The sequence below is a fragment of the Phasianus colchicus genome, chromosome 4 (assembly GCF_987193195.1).
Source record: "Phasianus colchicus chromosome 4, bPhaCol1.hap1.1, whole genome shotgun sequence".
In the NCBI taxonomy this organism is placed as follows: domain Eukaryota; kingdom Metazoa; phylum Chordata; class Aves; order Galliformes; family Phasianidae; genus Phasianus; species Phasianus colchicus.
In genome coordinates, this window is record NC_143439.1 from 49,973,240 (window position 1) to 49,988,200 (window position 14,961).

At 40.1% G+C, this 14,961-nt stretch overlaps 1 protein-coding gene across 8 annotated transcripts in view; it reads right to left on the reverse strand.

Moving 5' to 3' along the window:
- LIMCH1 (LIM and calponin homology domains 1) overlaps positions 1–14,961 on the reverse strand; it is a 164,656-nt gene that overhangs the window by 93,890 nt on the left and 55,805 nt on the right. For all 8 annotated transcript variants that reach the window (XM_090139511.1, XM_090139504.1, XM_090139509.1 and 5 more), the window contains exon 2: positions 10,647–10,717. In XM_090139511.1, the coding sequence (XP_089995637.1) occupies positions 10,647–10,717 (71 nt within the window). The remainder of the gene's footprint in view (positions 1–10,646; positions 10,718–14,961) is intronic.

A 14,961-nucleotide genomic window follows, 5' to 3' on the forward strand; every position in this document is an offset into this window, starting at 1 on the left:
CTAGCAGCCTACTATAACCACGAGTGGCAAAGAACACAATGTAAACGGCATTCGGAGGAGCTGAAGTGGGGGAGCAATTTTTTATTTTTTTAAATCTCTTTACAGTTAAAAACTGTAACTCGACCTCATAAAAACTGCTGTACTACTCCCGACTTTTGCTTATGATAAAATCTAGAACTCTCACATCCTAGAAAACAAATGATGAAAGAGTATACTTCATATAAAAAAACCAACATTTTTTGTTTTATTTATTTATTTTTACCCCTAGGTACATAGAATAGCACAGAAAGAATAATACATCTCTTCTCCTATGACTGTAATTTTATCCCAGAGAGGACAAACAAAAATTACTTTGTTTTCCCCAAATGCACAAACTAATTTTTCAGACTTGCAAAGCAGCAATCCTATAAACTAATATTATTAATTCAGCTGCTGCAACAAGCAATGTAAGATTTCTTTTTCTTCACGGCACCTTTTGAATACTCTAGTTCTGTTAAGACTTCAATCTACAGTGCCTATTCTGTCCCAAGGAAAAAATTATATATTAACAAAAATATCCAATTTTCTTTATTACTAATATGTGAATATACCAGGCAGAATAACATTTACTGCAAGAGTACATGAAATGCCATAAACAACAATAGAAAGTAAAATAAGGAGGTCTTAATGGAAACCCCAAAGTCAAAGCCCATTCCCAGTAAACTTTCAGACTGGCGTGTACAGGGTTCTCTGTGAGATATGGGGGATGGGTTAGACAAGAGGAAGGAAAAGAGTAGGGAATAAACAACACTTTAGATCACCGTTTGGAGTCTGAAGTGGGAGGAAATGGGCCAGGGCAGGATGGAAAAGCCTGAGGAAGAAAGGTCTCTATTATTAAAATGTTTACCTCCTGTTGGAAACATCTCTAAATGGTCTGGCACCAAAACCTCCAGGACTGGCCCACTGCAGAACGTGCCAAAGGCAGATTTCTTCCAGAGCAGTCTGGCTGCTTCTAAATTATTGCCTCATCTAGAGCAACAGTCCCGATGCCAAAACACTGAGTGTCGCCAGCTTGCCCAGCCACCAGCCTGGCTGAGAAGCTGTGCTGTTTACACAGTGTCACAGTGTCAGCCCTCAGTCCCATAGTCACTATCTGCTCGTTTCTCCAAGAGAGCTACCAAATACACCTCTTCCTGCACAGGCCAACACACACAAACTAATTTTTTCTGTGCTCTTTGGACTCATAAGGAGCATCTGTCTTGATACGTGAAATTCTATCAACTCCAGCAGGTTTCTCTGCAAATACAGAGCCAACAAAATACCCATCGATGCTGCACTGCAGACTTGGCCTAAGGCCCTCAGCAATGACCCAGGGGTAAATCTTGCTGCTGGGAAAACACTTTCTGATGCAGACCTTCCTGTGGCAGCCCCTTTCCAGCCCTGCCACAGCAGCAGCTCCAGGCTTTGTGACTCTCCCAGTCCTATCCCTAGGTGCAGTCAGAGGTGAAGACATAATCCCCAGGGAACAAATTCACAGAAGAGTGAATTTTTGCTGCCTAACCCTTCCTACAACCCCACTACATTGGCTCCATTTGCAAGCCCTCTACAGCTACAGCTCTTGGCCTTGTCACTCTTCCAGCCATAGCCCTGACCATAACAGTGCGAGCGGATTTGCTTCTAAATATTTGCTGTTTGCAGTACTTGCCCTTCCACTCAAATAAGATGTTGTAAAAAATCCACCAGAACCACTCAGAAACCTTGGCAAATGGTACTTGGCAAAGCACTGTTCTAGCTAATGGACTGCAGGCATCCGGAATGAGATGACATGACTGTAACCAGCAGTGGGTATTTTTCCTGCACTTAACTGCACAGCAAGGCTAGATGACTGCACTACAGGCATCTACAGACAGGAGAGCAATTCCAGCATCTGTTGTCCAGCCATATGGGTCATCTCTGAAAATTTTATGAGATAACATCCTTCCCATCCCCCAAAAGAGACAAAACAACTTCACAGTCTTCTGGAACAAGGTAGAATCCATCAGCTTCCACATCCGGTGTATCACATACACAGTATTCTATGCTTTATTTTCACAACATTTATCCCTATTACAAAAGTTAACCCTATCATTTTCACGGCACAGGGCAGGAAATCAACATAACCCATAGGCACAACAAAGTGCTAAGACCCTATCCCACAGTCAGGTTAGAAAAGTTAGTTCTACCACTTTTGCAAGCATGTGACAAAAACTGAGACTAAAAAGTATATAGTCTACCTCTCACAATTTGAAAGCCTCCTCTAACTTTTTTCCAATGACTTGGCCACTCACTTGTTCTTGCAGCAGGAAGATGCTTGAAAGCACCTGCTGAACAAATATCTGTAACTGATGACACACATACAACCCTCTGCCTCAGACATCTGGTTAGAATGTCCAGATCAGCAATGGTGGTCAGTTTACTGAAGACAACAAGGTCCCTGCTGGCAGGTTCAGAGGGAAGTTTTGAGACAGACACCAAATTGTACTCAGACTTTGAATGACCACCGTTTCTCTGAGAACCTCCTCGCTCTTATTGACCCTGTCTCCCACTTTCTCCTCCAAGGAAGCAGTCCTTTTCCTTGTGCAGTAAAAATTATCAAAGTTCAGGTATTTTCATCCCTGTGAGGGTATCAAAGGCAGACACGCAATTTGCTGTTTATGTAAATGTCAGCCCCCCTGTTCTATCTCAAAGATAAAGGTCCACAAGTTCCAAGCTCAGGTTTTCTCAAGCACACATTTATTAGTTCAGGTTTTTGTACAGTTGTGTTCTTCAAGCAAAGAAAACCAATCAGCAGATATTCATCCTCTAAAGACACAACAAAACCTTTACATCACCATGTATCATATTCTGTTATGTAGAAGTTGGTAAACTACTGTTTAAATTGCCAGAGTTGAAGCATAAAGGTTGGATTTTTATTTTTTGTTAATGTACTGGTAATATATTCATATATTTCATATTCCTGCAACCAGGTATATAGGAAACCAGATGCAAGTGAGAAAATTCCAACTATGCTGTTTTGAGAAAAGAAAAAAAAACGGGGTTATTTTTAAGTCTTCCATGACTTTTCCTTTTTCCTTCCCCCTCCAGTAAAACACTGCTAACTTAAGATCTGATATGAGATGGTGAGGGAATAGACACTGTGAAACAGTGCCCTTCAGTGCTGTTCTCAAAAGGAGATCATAGGTACCTTCCCTAGGTTTGACATTTTTTTGGTAGCTGAGGTTTAATGATCCACGAGCACATTGGAGATGACTCAAAACAAGGTTATGGAGGACTTCTAAAAAACTTCAGCTTTCAGGCAACTTGCTTCACAGAGAAAACACTTTGGAGTCTTAACTACTACTGTTGCTAAAAGTTATTGATACGAAGAAAAAAAGAAAGAACATATGTTTCCTACTGAGGGAATTCTGGTTTCGATATATCCTGCACTTCTCTAACATAACCAAAAGGAACAAATGACAAGGAAATCTCAAGAAACATTTTAAAGTAAAAGAAGAAAAAGCATAGCAAAATGAAAACACATGAGGCAGAATAGTTCTTGAAAGAATTCAAATATAATATGATGGAAAAAGAAAAATCCCACCAAACCCCCCCCAAAACAGCAATCCAACACAGGGTAAAACCAAAGCTCTACAGATTCCCTACATAAAACAGCAGTCCCTGCATGCACACACCTGACTCATTACCAAGGTCCTTCAAACTCTCAGCTAGGATTTCCGTCCAGCTTTTCTGGCATTTATGCACTTGTCCTGAGTCAAGTCAGCCCTGTTTTTCACTTCTCTCCTTAAAGTTCTCTTTCTACTTTTAACACAACATTTACATATCCATCCCATCTACCCCTTCTCTCGACCAGGCACTGACTTAGATCCTCTGGTGGTCAGCTCGTAGGTGCAGCTTGGTAAGACTGCAGAGGAACTGCCTTACCTTATGAAAATATCAGGGCACAGCAGCAATGGAAAGTTGATCCACTCCCACTCTTACAGGGAGAAGGTAGGTCACTTCCTTCCCCTTGTGAAAAACAGCTCTGGTACATATGGGGAGAATCAATTGCTCTATTTGGTACCGTCCCCAAGGCTTGAAATTCCAGGAGATAAGTTATCTCTGCAGTAGGACAGACAGGCTGAAATCAGTACTAGCCACTGTGTGACTAACCTATAAGACCTTCCTGGGGTTGTTTATCACTGGTTAAGAATTTGAAAGGCTTCTGCCAGGAAAAGAAGGCGTTTCAGGCAACAGCTGATAAAAGATCTAATGAAAAGCACATAGACAACTGCACATGAAATTCTTGCAAGAAAGCGTCAGTTAAGAAAATATTCAAAGGATGGCTGCCAAATCCAGCCTCCAAGAAGACTTAGCTTCTAAGAGGAAAAATTTCAGAGAATAAGCTTCAGAAATGGAAAAATGAAAGGTTGAAAGGATGTGTGGTTCACAGATGAATCCATGCTGGATGGGTATGCATCCAACAGAGTTTTTAGCTCAAACTGCAGATCATATTCCTAAAAAGAAAAGCTGACTAATGACCTACACTTAAAGCAAAAAGGTATTTCATATTTGAGAGTTCAGGAAATCCTATCCACAAAATCCTATCCACAGTAAACTTTCAAGGAGACAATTCTCTATTTAAAATTAAGTTTTACAAATTTATATTTTAACTAACAGCTTTTCAGCTCTTGACAATTACTAGTCCAGACAGTTTTAGTATCTACATATTTTAAACCTGTGCTATATAGCAGCACCTCCAACATGCCCAAAACAGTTGAAAAGATGAATAAAACACACTATTAATCTTAAATATGAACCAAACACATTGATACAGTGCAGATAACAAAAAATCAAAAGATTTTGTTGCAAAGGAAGCAGCAAAGAAGTTTCAAAATATAGAGTTGTTCTTGAGGTCACAAAAATATTTTGGGAAAAACATTCTTGAGTGATTGCTAATGATGTCCCTGTTATTATTTATTTAGTGTCAGATGAATAAGGTGCTTTTTTAACATGCAAGACAGAACTGCCTTTGTCATATAAAGGCCTCACAGTCCAGTCTGATAAGTGAAAGGAGAATAAATAACTACGAAACCAGTAGGACTAAGAAAAGTCAAGCCAAATACAGCACAACACAGGCTATACTCTGCCAACTAGAAATAGGAATAAGACAGAGGTCTTGCAAAGCAGCTCAAGAAAGGCAACAGGGAAGATTCTGCCTTTAAAAGGACTATTTATATAGAACCTACCACCACAATGAATGACATGTAGAGCATCTCATATGCCTACAGATTTACAATTCTCAATTTTACAAGATAGCAATAAGAATGGATAATTTCCCAAAGTATTTATTCAAAACAAGCTCTTAAACATATACTCTTGGAAAGCTGAAACCTCTCACAGGATTACCTTGCTTTGCACTTCAGCAAAACTCAGTTTGAATGGATCAGTGTTCCAGAGCCTCCTGCTCTGTCAATCACAAACTTTCACTGGAAAAACCCCACTATTTAGTCTGCTGAGATGCATTTTTATTTTTTTTTTAACATAATTACAAAGACAGGCCATTTTCATCGCACTCAACTATGCCCCTCAACGTCCATTCTCTCCTTCTCATGCACATAGCTAAACATTATGGTTTACATCACCCTTGACTCCTCAAACTAGGCTATACTAATAAGTAGCTCATCATCGTAACGTTGCAGTAAAACTTAAAGATGAAAAACCTCGGGTCCACATAAAACTGCTTCAGATGTCCTCACATGAACCTAAATCTCAATGCTTAATGAGCCTTGGGGCCCGTCTCTCTAAATTGGAGCCATGCCAAATCCACGATGCTGATTATGTTTTGGCTTTACAATACGCAGCCTGAAAACCGCAGGAGAGCACCAATCCCTTCTTACCTTAAGGCATGGGTCGCATTCAAAATTTCAAGTACGCCTGTGAAACTCAAATACCTTCTTGGCTTCCAGGAATAGCAAATTCAAACAAAACTTAATTAAACATAAGTATCTGCATTGTACACTGTACAGCTGAGCGCTGAATTGATGCCAGGCTCTTACCACTGACAGATAAGTAAAACGACATACCAAAATCCTACAATCTACTAAGGTAACTGCATACTTATTTTCCCCAGGTCACCATAAGCGGTAATTTTAAATAAAAGACATTAGCTTTAATGTCTAAAGACATTAGAAGAGTGATTTTTAAAGAGTAAAAATGAAATGCCACACATTCAAGTAAAGCTGCTCTGAAATAAGGTTCCACACCTAACACCACCACTGACTCAAAAACGAAGTTTTTCTATTCCACAGCATTATACTTGCACTGATCTGGCACATATCCAGCTCTTAGTGAAAACAGCATTCATGCCAGCCCAAAGCTTGGTTCAGATGCATGATGAAGCCATGATGCAAGCCTTAAGAAAGTCTGCTCTCTGAGAATAAGCAGCTCATTCATCACCAGAGACATAAAGAACACAAGCCAAGGAGACTTATTTATAGAAGAAAATTATTCTCATGACAGAGTAAATGATAAATTCCATTAAGTAAATCTTAATCACAATCCCTTTCAGCTCACGCACATTTATAATCACACTTCATTTTTTTCTTTAATTACTATTCAAATAATCTATGTATATGATTAAATTCTCTCTCTCTCTTCCCTCCCTCCCTTCCCCCCCCCCCAAATTTAAAAGTACAAAAAAGATTGCAGGCTTTTTTTAAGAGCATGCATGATTGAAGGGAAGGGCCCTTCATGGACATTTCCTTGCACAAGAAAAAGGATAAAATTTTCCCTCTACTTACTGTACATTACCAATTTTACCAAGACTAAGAGCAATAAACCACCATTATATTTGCTCTTTCACAAAACAGAGAAAAGGTTACAGAGTCAGAGTGCTAACTAAAAACAATAAACATTGTTTCTGCACATTTTACTAAGCTACATAACACTATGTACTAATCTACAAAACAAATGGCTTGGGAAAAAAAAAGAAAAAACTTTGGGAAAATGCTCATAAAATGGTAACCAGAATCTAACTGCAACATCAAAACTATGTAACAGTAACAAAATAGAATAAACCAAACAATGAAAAGAAAAAGAACGTGTGCCTGAGCAGAAATTGGGATTTCAAGGGATATTTGTTGCTGTTGCTGCTGTATTCCTCCATCAAATAGTTTCCTGTCACGTCCCCAGCATGGAACATTTACCGATGCATGCAGAGTGCGGCCAGGAAGCTCCTCAGTCTCTGCATATAACATTTTAATACATAAAGTAAGAACAGAGTTTGAATTGCATCTCCTAGCTATGTTGATGCCCCTTGCTGAAGTCACCATCTGCACTGATGTCAGACAGCTATGCTACAAAGCCATGAAATAAATCATTTCAGAGAAACAGAAGTGGTAGTCATTGGCTTCTGAGCACAGCTGGGTGAACAATCAGAGCTGGTACTGTCAGGGAAACTGCACAAGTGGGCTTTCAAATCCAGAAAGAAGGAAGGACTTGTGTTATTCCCATTTGTCAGCATGTAACTTCATGGCATCCTGTGTTGTTTAAATATGCTCTTGAACTGAGAGCAACAAGCTTTAAAAATATCATAATGAGGCCAGATCTAGATGCCAGCAACCATGCAAACACTACCAGGGAAATCAGGCACAAGGGTCTTCAGGTGCCTGCAGCTAACTTGAGTGGGATGCTTTCCACTAGTTGGACTGCCAGAGTACAGTGCCCCTCCTGAGAGCCCATGCTGCAGGCAAGGCACAGTTATATTAGTTTTCATGTACTGAAATATGTGCATGGTTGCTAGATCATAGAACCATAGAATTGCTCAGGTTGGAAAAGACGTTAAAGATCATCAAGTCCAACCACGACCTAACCATACTACCCCAACTTTAATGACCCTCCGCTAAATCACGTCCCTGAGCACCACATCCAAACAGTTTTTAAACACATCCAGGGATGGTGATTCAACCACCTCCCTGGGGAGCCTATTCCAGTGCTTAACAATCCTTTCTTAAAAGAGTTTTTCCTGATATCCAACCTAAACCTCCCCTTGTACAACTTGAGGCCATTTCCTGTCCTGTCACCTGTCAGTGAGAAGAGACTAACCCTGCTCTCGCTGTAATCACCTTTCAGTATTTGAAGAGAGCAATAAGGTCTCCTCTCAGCCTCCTTATCCCCAGACTAAACAGCCCCAGTTCCTTCAGATGTGAATGAGTGATTTATAACCAGCATAACGATGTCTGCCAGAGTTTGCAGTGGATTGCTACAGTAGTACCTCAAGCATTCACATCTCAGTAGTGTGCTAATTGCCAGAACCACAGCTGGGAGAGATTTATTAGTCTAGGGTTTGTCAGCACAGAAGGGAAATGCCACAAACAGCTTGTGAATGCCACTACAGGTTTTGAAATATCCCTTTAAGGAGCACACAAAAGAGGGAAAGATTCCTGTTACTGCTCTGCTGAAACAGGAATCTGTTCTGAACAAGTGTAGGGCACAGACATTGCTACCAACTGGAGCAAGGCCTGGCATTATTGCACATAAGATTCCAGCAACCTACTGCAGACAGACAAAGATGTCCCCTGGGTCATTTTGCACATGGCTAGTCCAACTGTTAGCAGATTGGACTCTGCCATGGAGCCAGCCTCTCCTCCCCTCCCTTTTTATGCACAAAAAGCCTGCCCCGAGCAGGGTTTGGGAGAGTCCTGGCACAGTGGCAGATTCCACCTGTTGACATTAGTTCCCAGCCTTCTTGCTGCTGGGTACCCTCAGGACCCAGGCGCACTTTCAGGTCTCATCTCAAAACATAATAATAAGCAAGGACACTGAAAAAAAAACACATGAAAGTTAGCACCACTCCAAGTTCAGACAAGCATCACCCACAAATGTCCAGCAGAGCTGTCAGCTAATGGCATTACCAATTAGTGCCATTCCATGTGGGTAAGCTGAGACAATTCAGCTTCTTCCTAAAAGTTCTGAGTAATAAATCAGGTAAACTGGGCTAAAGGTAATAACTTCTTACATCTTCAGAAACCTGCAACACCTAGAATTCCTTTCTTGCCTTCAGCAGCTTCTCAGAGATGCTGAGATACAATTTTCATTTACTTGTTGAGGTCAGCTAAGACAGAGGAGGTTAAGAGAGATATTGCCTGTGGTAACTTTACTAGCACTGCTTCACAGAGCAAGAGATACACAAATTAGAGGCCAAAGTCTGTTCTTTTCAAAAATGCATTAAGAGTTCTCAGTGTTATATTTCCAAATTTCTGAGTTCGTACAGTGAACTCAGAAGCAGCAAGGAGCATGCTTTTATTGCTGGCCTCAAACTGTTCATTATTAGCAAGGCCGAAGTAGAAGTTATCTTGGTAATGTTTTGTAGCCTAGTAGAATTTTATCTACTAACCATTTAAAGAGCACTGTGAGGTGGCTTCTGTTGAACACCAGAGAGTGAGACCTTGTATAAGAGGCAACCCTTCCACGCAGAGAGGTGGACACCATGCTGCTCCTGAGTTTACACATTTGATCAACAATAACAACTACTTCCCTCCTCTCAAAGCCCAGCAAAGACATGCAACTACAATTAAACAAGATCAGTTCCCTTATGCTTTTTCACTCCTCAGCTGCTGAAGTTGAAGAAGATTACTTACACCTGTGAGATATATAGCAGTACTTGCACAAGTAAGTTTCAAAGCTGTTGTAAGCAACCTACAGTTGACTTACAGAATATTAGCTCAACCATACTACTGAAAACAAACTCCATGTTCTTGCACCTTTTGTAGTATAAAAAAAACAGTTGCTGAAGTGCTTTGGCTAAATGTCTCAGGAGATCTCATTCATAAATTTCAGTATGCATTCAGTTCTTCTGCACAAGCTTCATCCTTCTGGTGTGCGAAGACAGCTTTTACCCACTTCAGTGACAACTCTGCTTTCCCGGGGAAAGAAAATAGTACATACATATGATTCAGATCAGTTCATTCTCTGAAACTCCTGACATCCTGCATGGGATTTCCAAAGAACTAGGGGCATAGAGCGCACTTCCAAATTTCTCTTTAAAGTCACTAGCTTTGGCATCTGAGGTCACATGTTTTTGGAAGACTGCTGAAAAACTTGCTGTTAAAACCACAGAGAGAAACATGAAGAAGCATTGCCTGTCCAAAAATTACAAAACACATCATTCCAATACACCTTCAGGTAAAATTCAGAGGATGTATAAACTTTCCAGAAACTATAAAAGCTGCTGAGTATTGATGGTGTTCAGATGGTTAATTCTTGACAGTGCTTGAACCTGGCATTTGTCCAAAACACTTCACCAGAGCAGAGAGATCTGCAGGCAGGTGTGGAACACCATTCGCCAATCTGTGGTTAACGTCTTAAAATAAAAGGAAACCAAAAAGAAAACATCATTTTCACTTTACATAACTCTACTAAGGAGCTGGGGTGGAGTGAGGGAAGCACTCTGTAAAACTTGTTTTCTTTAAGCCACATCTTGATTCTCACTGTAACAAGATAGCGTTGGCACTGAAAGGATGCTGCAGTGAAACAACCAGCACGCACAACGTCAAAACTTGCAAAAGGAAACCAGCAATCAGACATACTAGCTGAAGTTCATTTCATCTATAGTCAAGAATGTGTTCAAGACTCAAAACTGTGTTACTTACTCACACAGAAGAATGCCGTTTTCTAATCCAGAACGAAAGTCCTTCTCACCAAAACTTCTGCCAGTCACTTGCTGCAGAAACACAGAGGGAAACAAGAGTGGCATACATTAAAAGGTGTTCTTTTTAAGAGCAATTCATAGCACACAGATAAAGCAACTGCTGCAAAGAAAGCAGCTGAACCTGATAGGCATTGCCAAAGGGCTGCATCATGTTTATCAACCAGGTTCCTCCTTCCTATTTCACTGAGCTGCTTAACACAGAGTGAAGTATCTGCTCTGGCTAATGCAATTACAGATTATAACAGAGCTGTTGCTTTGATGTAAAAGAAAAAAAAAAAAAAAGCCCAGAGATGACACCGAAACCTTCAGAACACTTTAAAAATTTTATTCTAAAGCACTCTGAATTTCAGAACTACTGTATTTAGACTAACTATGTATTTGTACTGCTTTTCTGCACCATGTTAAAAACTTTGCATTGGACTTGAACTGCAGGTCTTTAGTCTGTCACCTCTGTAGCATAAGCAAATCCAACCAGAAGCACTGTTGTAGCCCTTCAGACACTCCCCACAGTACTCCTTGTCATATGAAATATTTCACATCACAGTCAACTGTGAGGGTGAATATAAACTCAACAGAAGCTGAAGTTTAGGCACCTACTCATCCTTGTCAGGGATCCTTATAGCAGGGGGTATGTTCTGCGTAATAAACTCTTAAGCTAGCCTCTGCTGCTTAGAGGCAGGCCATCAAGGAAACACCCAGTAACCCTCATATTGCCTGAAGGTGCCAGATGCTACAAGCATGATAGAACTCCTGTGTATGAGTCACCACCATGTTGACAATGGCTTGACACTCAGTCTCAAACCATTCACCATGTATGATGCGTTCAGGTAAAGGTAGAGAAAACACACTATTGCTACCAACAAATATGTAAAAATAGTTGCCATGCTAGGAACAAAAGAAACAAGAAGACCTGCCTTGTTTTCAATTGTTCTCCAAGAGGTCTTCTCCTCCAGCCTCTTCCTCATCCAGCCAAAATATTTACCGGACGCTCACAGAGTTCTCATGGACTCCATCCAACCTTTCAACAAGACCCATGCTTCTGGCATTGCTTTCACCACAGAGAACAGTGGCTCGGGAATACATCTGCCTGACATACCAGCTTTCTCCTTGCTGTTCCATTCAGATACAAGACCCTTCCCTCCCAGTTTCCTGTCATAAAGACAGCAATTTATAAAAGCTGACAAGTTTGGCACTTTCCCACGGGATTAGCAGCAGCACTAGCTTCACAAATGCTGGTTGTGACTACACACAGTCTTGGACAGAGGACAACACTTTTTTTTTTTTTTAAATTGAAATGCAAATATGAAGTCTAAAGCTTAATGTTCTACTTACTTATAAACATATTCTTTTTTCAGTATGAAAGAATTTCTCCCACAGACTGATATGATAATTTACAAACTCAAATTCCTTCACACTCTTAAGTCAGCAATCATGTTTTATTCAAATACGTGAAGTAGAACAAGGCATTGGGTTGCCCTCATATTTCAGCAGAAACAAGACAATTTGCCAGTTGGAAATCACCTAAACTATCTCTAGCCATAGAGATTCATCTCTAATCTTGATCTGCTGGGACAGAGGGAAATTGTAACAACATAATCATTAACATTTGGGATGAACCAGAGACTGAACACATCAAAACTGATATTTATTTCGTGCATAGAATAAAGTACAGAATATGAGAGAATAGGAAGAGCTCTTTCAACAAAACTCATCTCATAGGGGACGACCTCTGTGCAGGGAAAAAAAAAGAGATAGTAGTCACTGTATTTCGCTCCTCAACATAAAGCAACATCAAAAATTCCAGGTGCGGAACTCAATCTGTGTGTGTGTTTGTTGAACATCCACATCCACCAGGGAGCAGTACCAAAACTGTTAACACGGTTAAGTAAGAATCAACCTGCCAACAGCTATCCCATGAGTATTGCTGTCATTACTGCTGATGTAGGAGGGTTTCATATTATGTTATCTGGCTGCATGAATAAAATCAAGAAATGCAAATGCACAGCTGGAACAACAACTCTAGTGAGAGGCACAACAAGAACTGACAGCAGGTGAAGAAAGATGGGAAGGTCTAGAAACAGTGCAAGCCTGTTTAAAAAGGAACTGAATGTAAATGAGGCATCAAGAAGCTTATGCCTGTTCTAGATGCCCCAGCTGCAGAGGAAAAATATTAATCAGCTACAAGTCTCCTGATTTAGCCAGTTAACATGCATGAAAAGTTCAACAGATAAAGGCTAAAAACTCAAGGTAAGTGTGAAGATGACATCATGAATATCAAATATAAAAACCCAAAAGGTGTCTGAGAGGAACAAGACAGCTGTATTCATTTTTTTCCAGAGGAAATTAGAGCTCCATTTCCTGGCATGTGCACACACACATATATGCATGCATATACATGGAAAACGTGTGTTTCCATGATATTACAAAACTGCTGCTTGCTTCACAGGCCTATGTTAATACTGTGAATATGATCTTAGCACTGTTCTGTTCCCACCAGATTATCTTCTTACAGTGACTGCCGTAAGCAGCACTGATATTTGTGCTGCTGCTGCTCAGCTTTTTTGCCAAGCTTTACTGGACAGAAGAAAGCTGTACATCTGCAGCCATGTCCAGAAAAATGAATAATGGAGTAACAGACTTCTAGCCCACCAGCTTTCATACTACAGAGAACTGACGTTCAGAACTGAACCTTGTCACAGGTAAGGACAAACACACTTTGGTAGCCCCAGGAAAGCAAGATCCAGTGATGAGTTCCTTACTCACTGCTGCAATGTCAGCATATTGCAACTCTCTGCAGTGCAGGAGCCCAAAAGTTATAAGCATCTTAAAAGGAAAAAGCTGTACCTTGCAAACAAGTCCTAAAGAAAAGCCTGACACTTTAATATGTTCTATAAGGCTGATAGGAAGAGTTGTCTTTCCATATCATACTGTAATGCAAAAATAGAGAACAGAAGTGAAACAATATATTTATTACTGTGCTTCATTTATGTGAGGAGGAATTCTTTTTTTCATCATCTGGATAATATTTTCCTCTCTAAAAAGCTGCAAGCATCTTCAAACAGAGCCATTATTCCACTGCCGGATGTGTTTCACAGATTCACTACCACTTAGCAACCCAGAAAAGTAAACCTAAAATGAATTTTAAAAGTTATTACAAAAGGAATATTAGGAGACTAAACCACAGCAGGCTGACTCTCTATCATAAGCTTAGGCAAAAATTTTAATATGTATTTATACACAGTAACACTTCTTATATACAGCACTGTTGCTGATTAACTCCTTTGTTCTTTGCAGTTACACATGCCACTAAATCTATGTCATCTCTCGTGGCTTTCATCCAGCCACTAACCAGTGCCATATTACACAACTCTATTTTCACCGAGCTTCAGTTCACATTGTTTTTCTTCCTTGCACTTTGTATTGCTGCTAGTTCTCCATAAGATGGAGCCTGCAAAGCCTCTGGTGTCAAAACAGCTTAAGGGCACGAAAAAGAAAGGTGTCAAATTAGCAGATGATGTCCTCAGGTGAAATGTATGTCGGCCAGCAGATGAATAAACACTAGGTCACCACAGACAACACTTTGAAAATAGCTATCTTGATTTTCTATATGCGTGTCAGAAAAAAAGCACATAAAGCAGTGAACAAAAATACAGACAGACAGAACAGTGAGCAGTCTTTGTTACTCATTACATTTTTGAGAGTTTGTGAAACATGACAGCAAAGAACAGGAGATTTTCAAGACATTTGGTGGGCTGTTCATTTCTTTCTATATAGGTGCACTGCATTTCCAGTTCGTACAATCTTTTTTTTCCTCTCATATCAATTTTGATATAAGTAAAAAGTCCATGCCACAAAACTAGAATACTACCTTTATTTCAGGGTGGTGTGAAAGTAAGGCTTGAACTGTAACAATCACAAGTATGTAAATAAGATGCACTGGATCATATAAGCAGCAGGCAACACAAGTCACCAATAAATGATGTACGGCTGTTTTTAAGATATCAGTCAGGACAGGCACTTCCAGAGTAATAAATTCCTACCTCCTAATTTCCAGAATTACATCTGAGCTAGTAACACAAGTATGCAAATTAAATTCCTCTTTCATATAGCACAGACAAGAGATTTCTGAACTAAACAATGCTGATGAAGTTAAAGTCTGCTTTGCATTTGCGAACAAGAACTGTATGGAAGGAGAGCCTTCACCAGCTCCTGGTTCTGACAAGCTTTGCTCTGTCTGTAGAAGTAAACACAAAGCA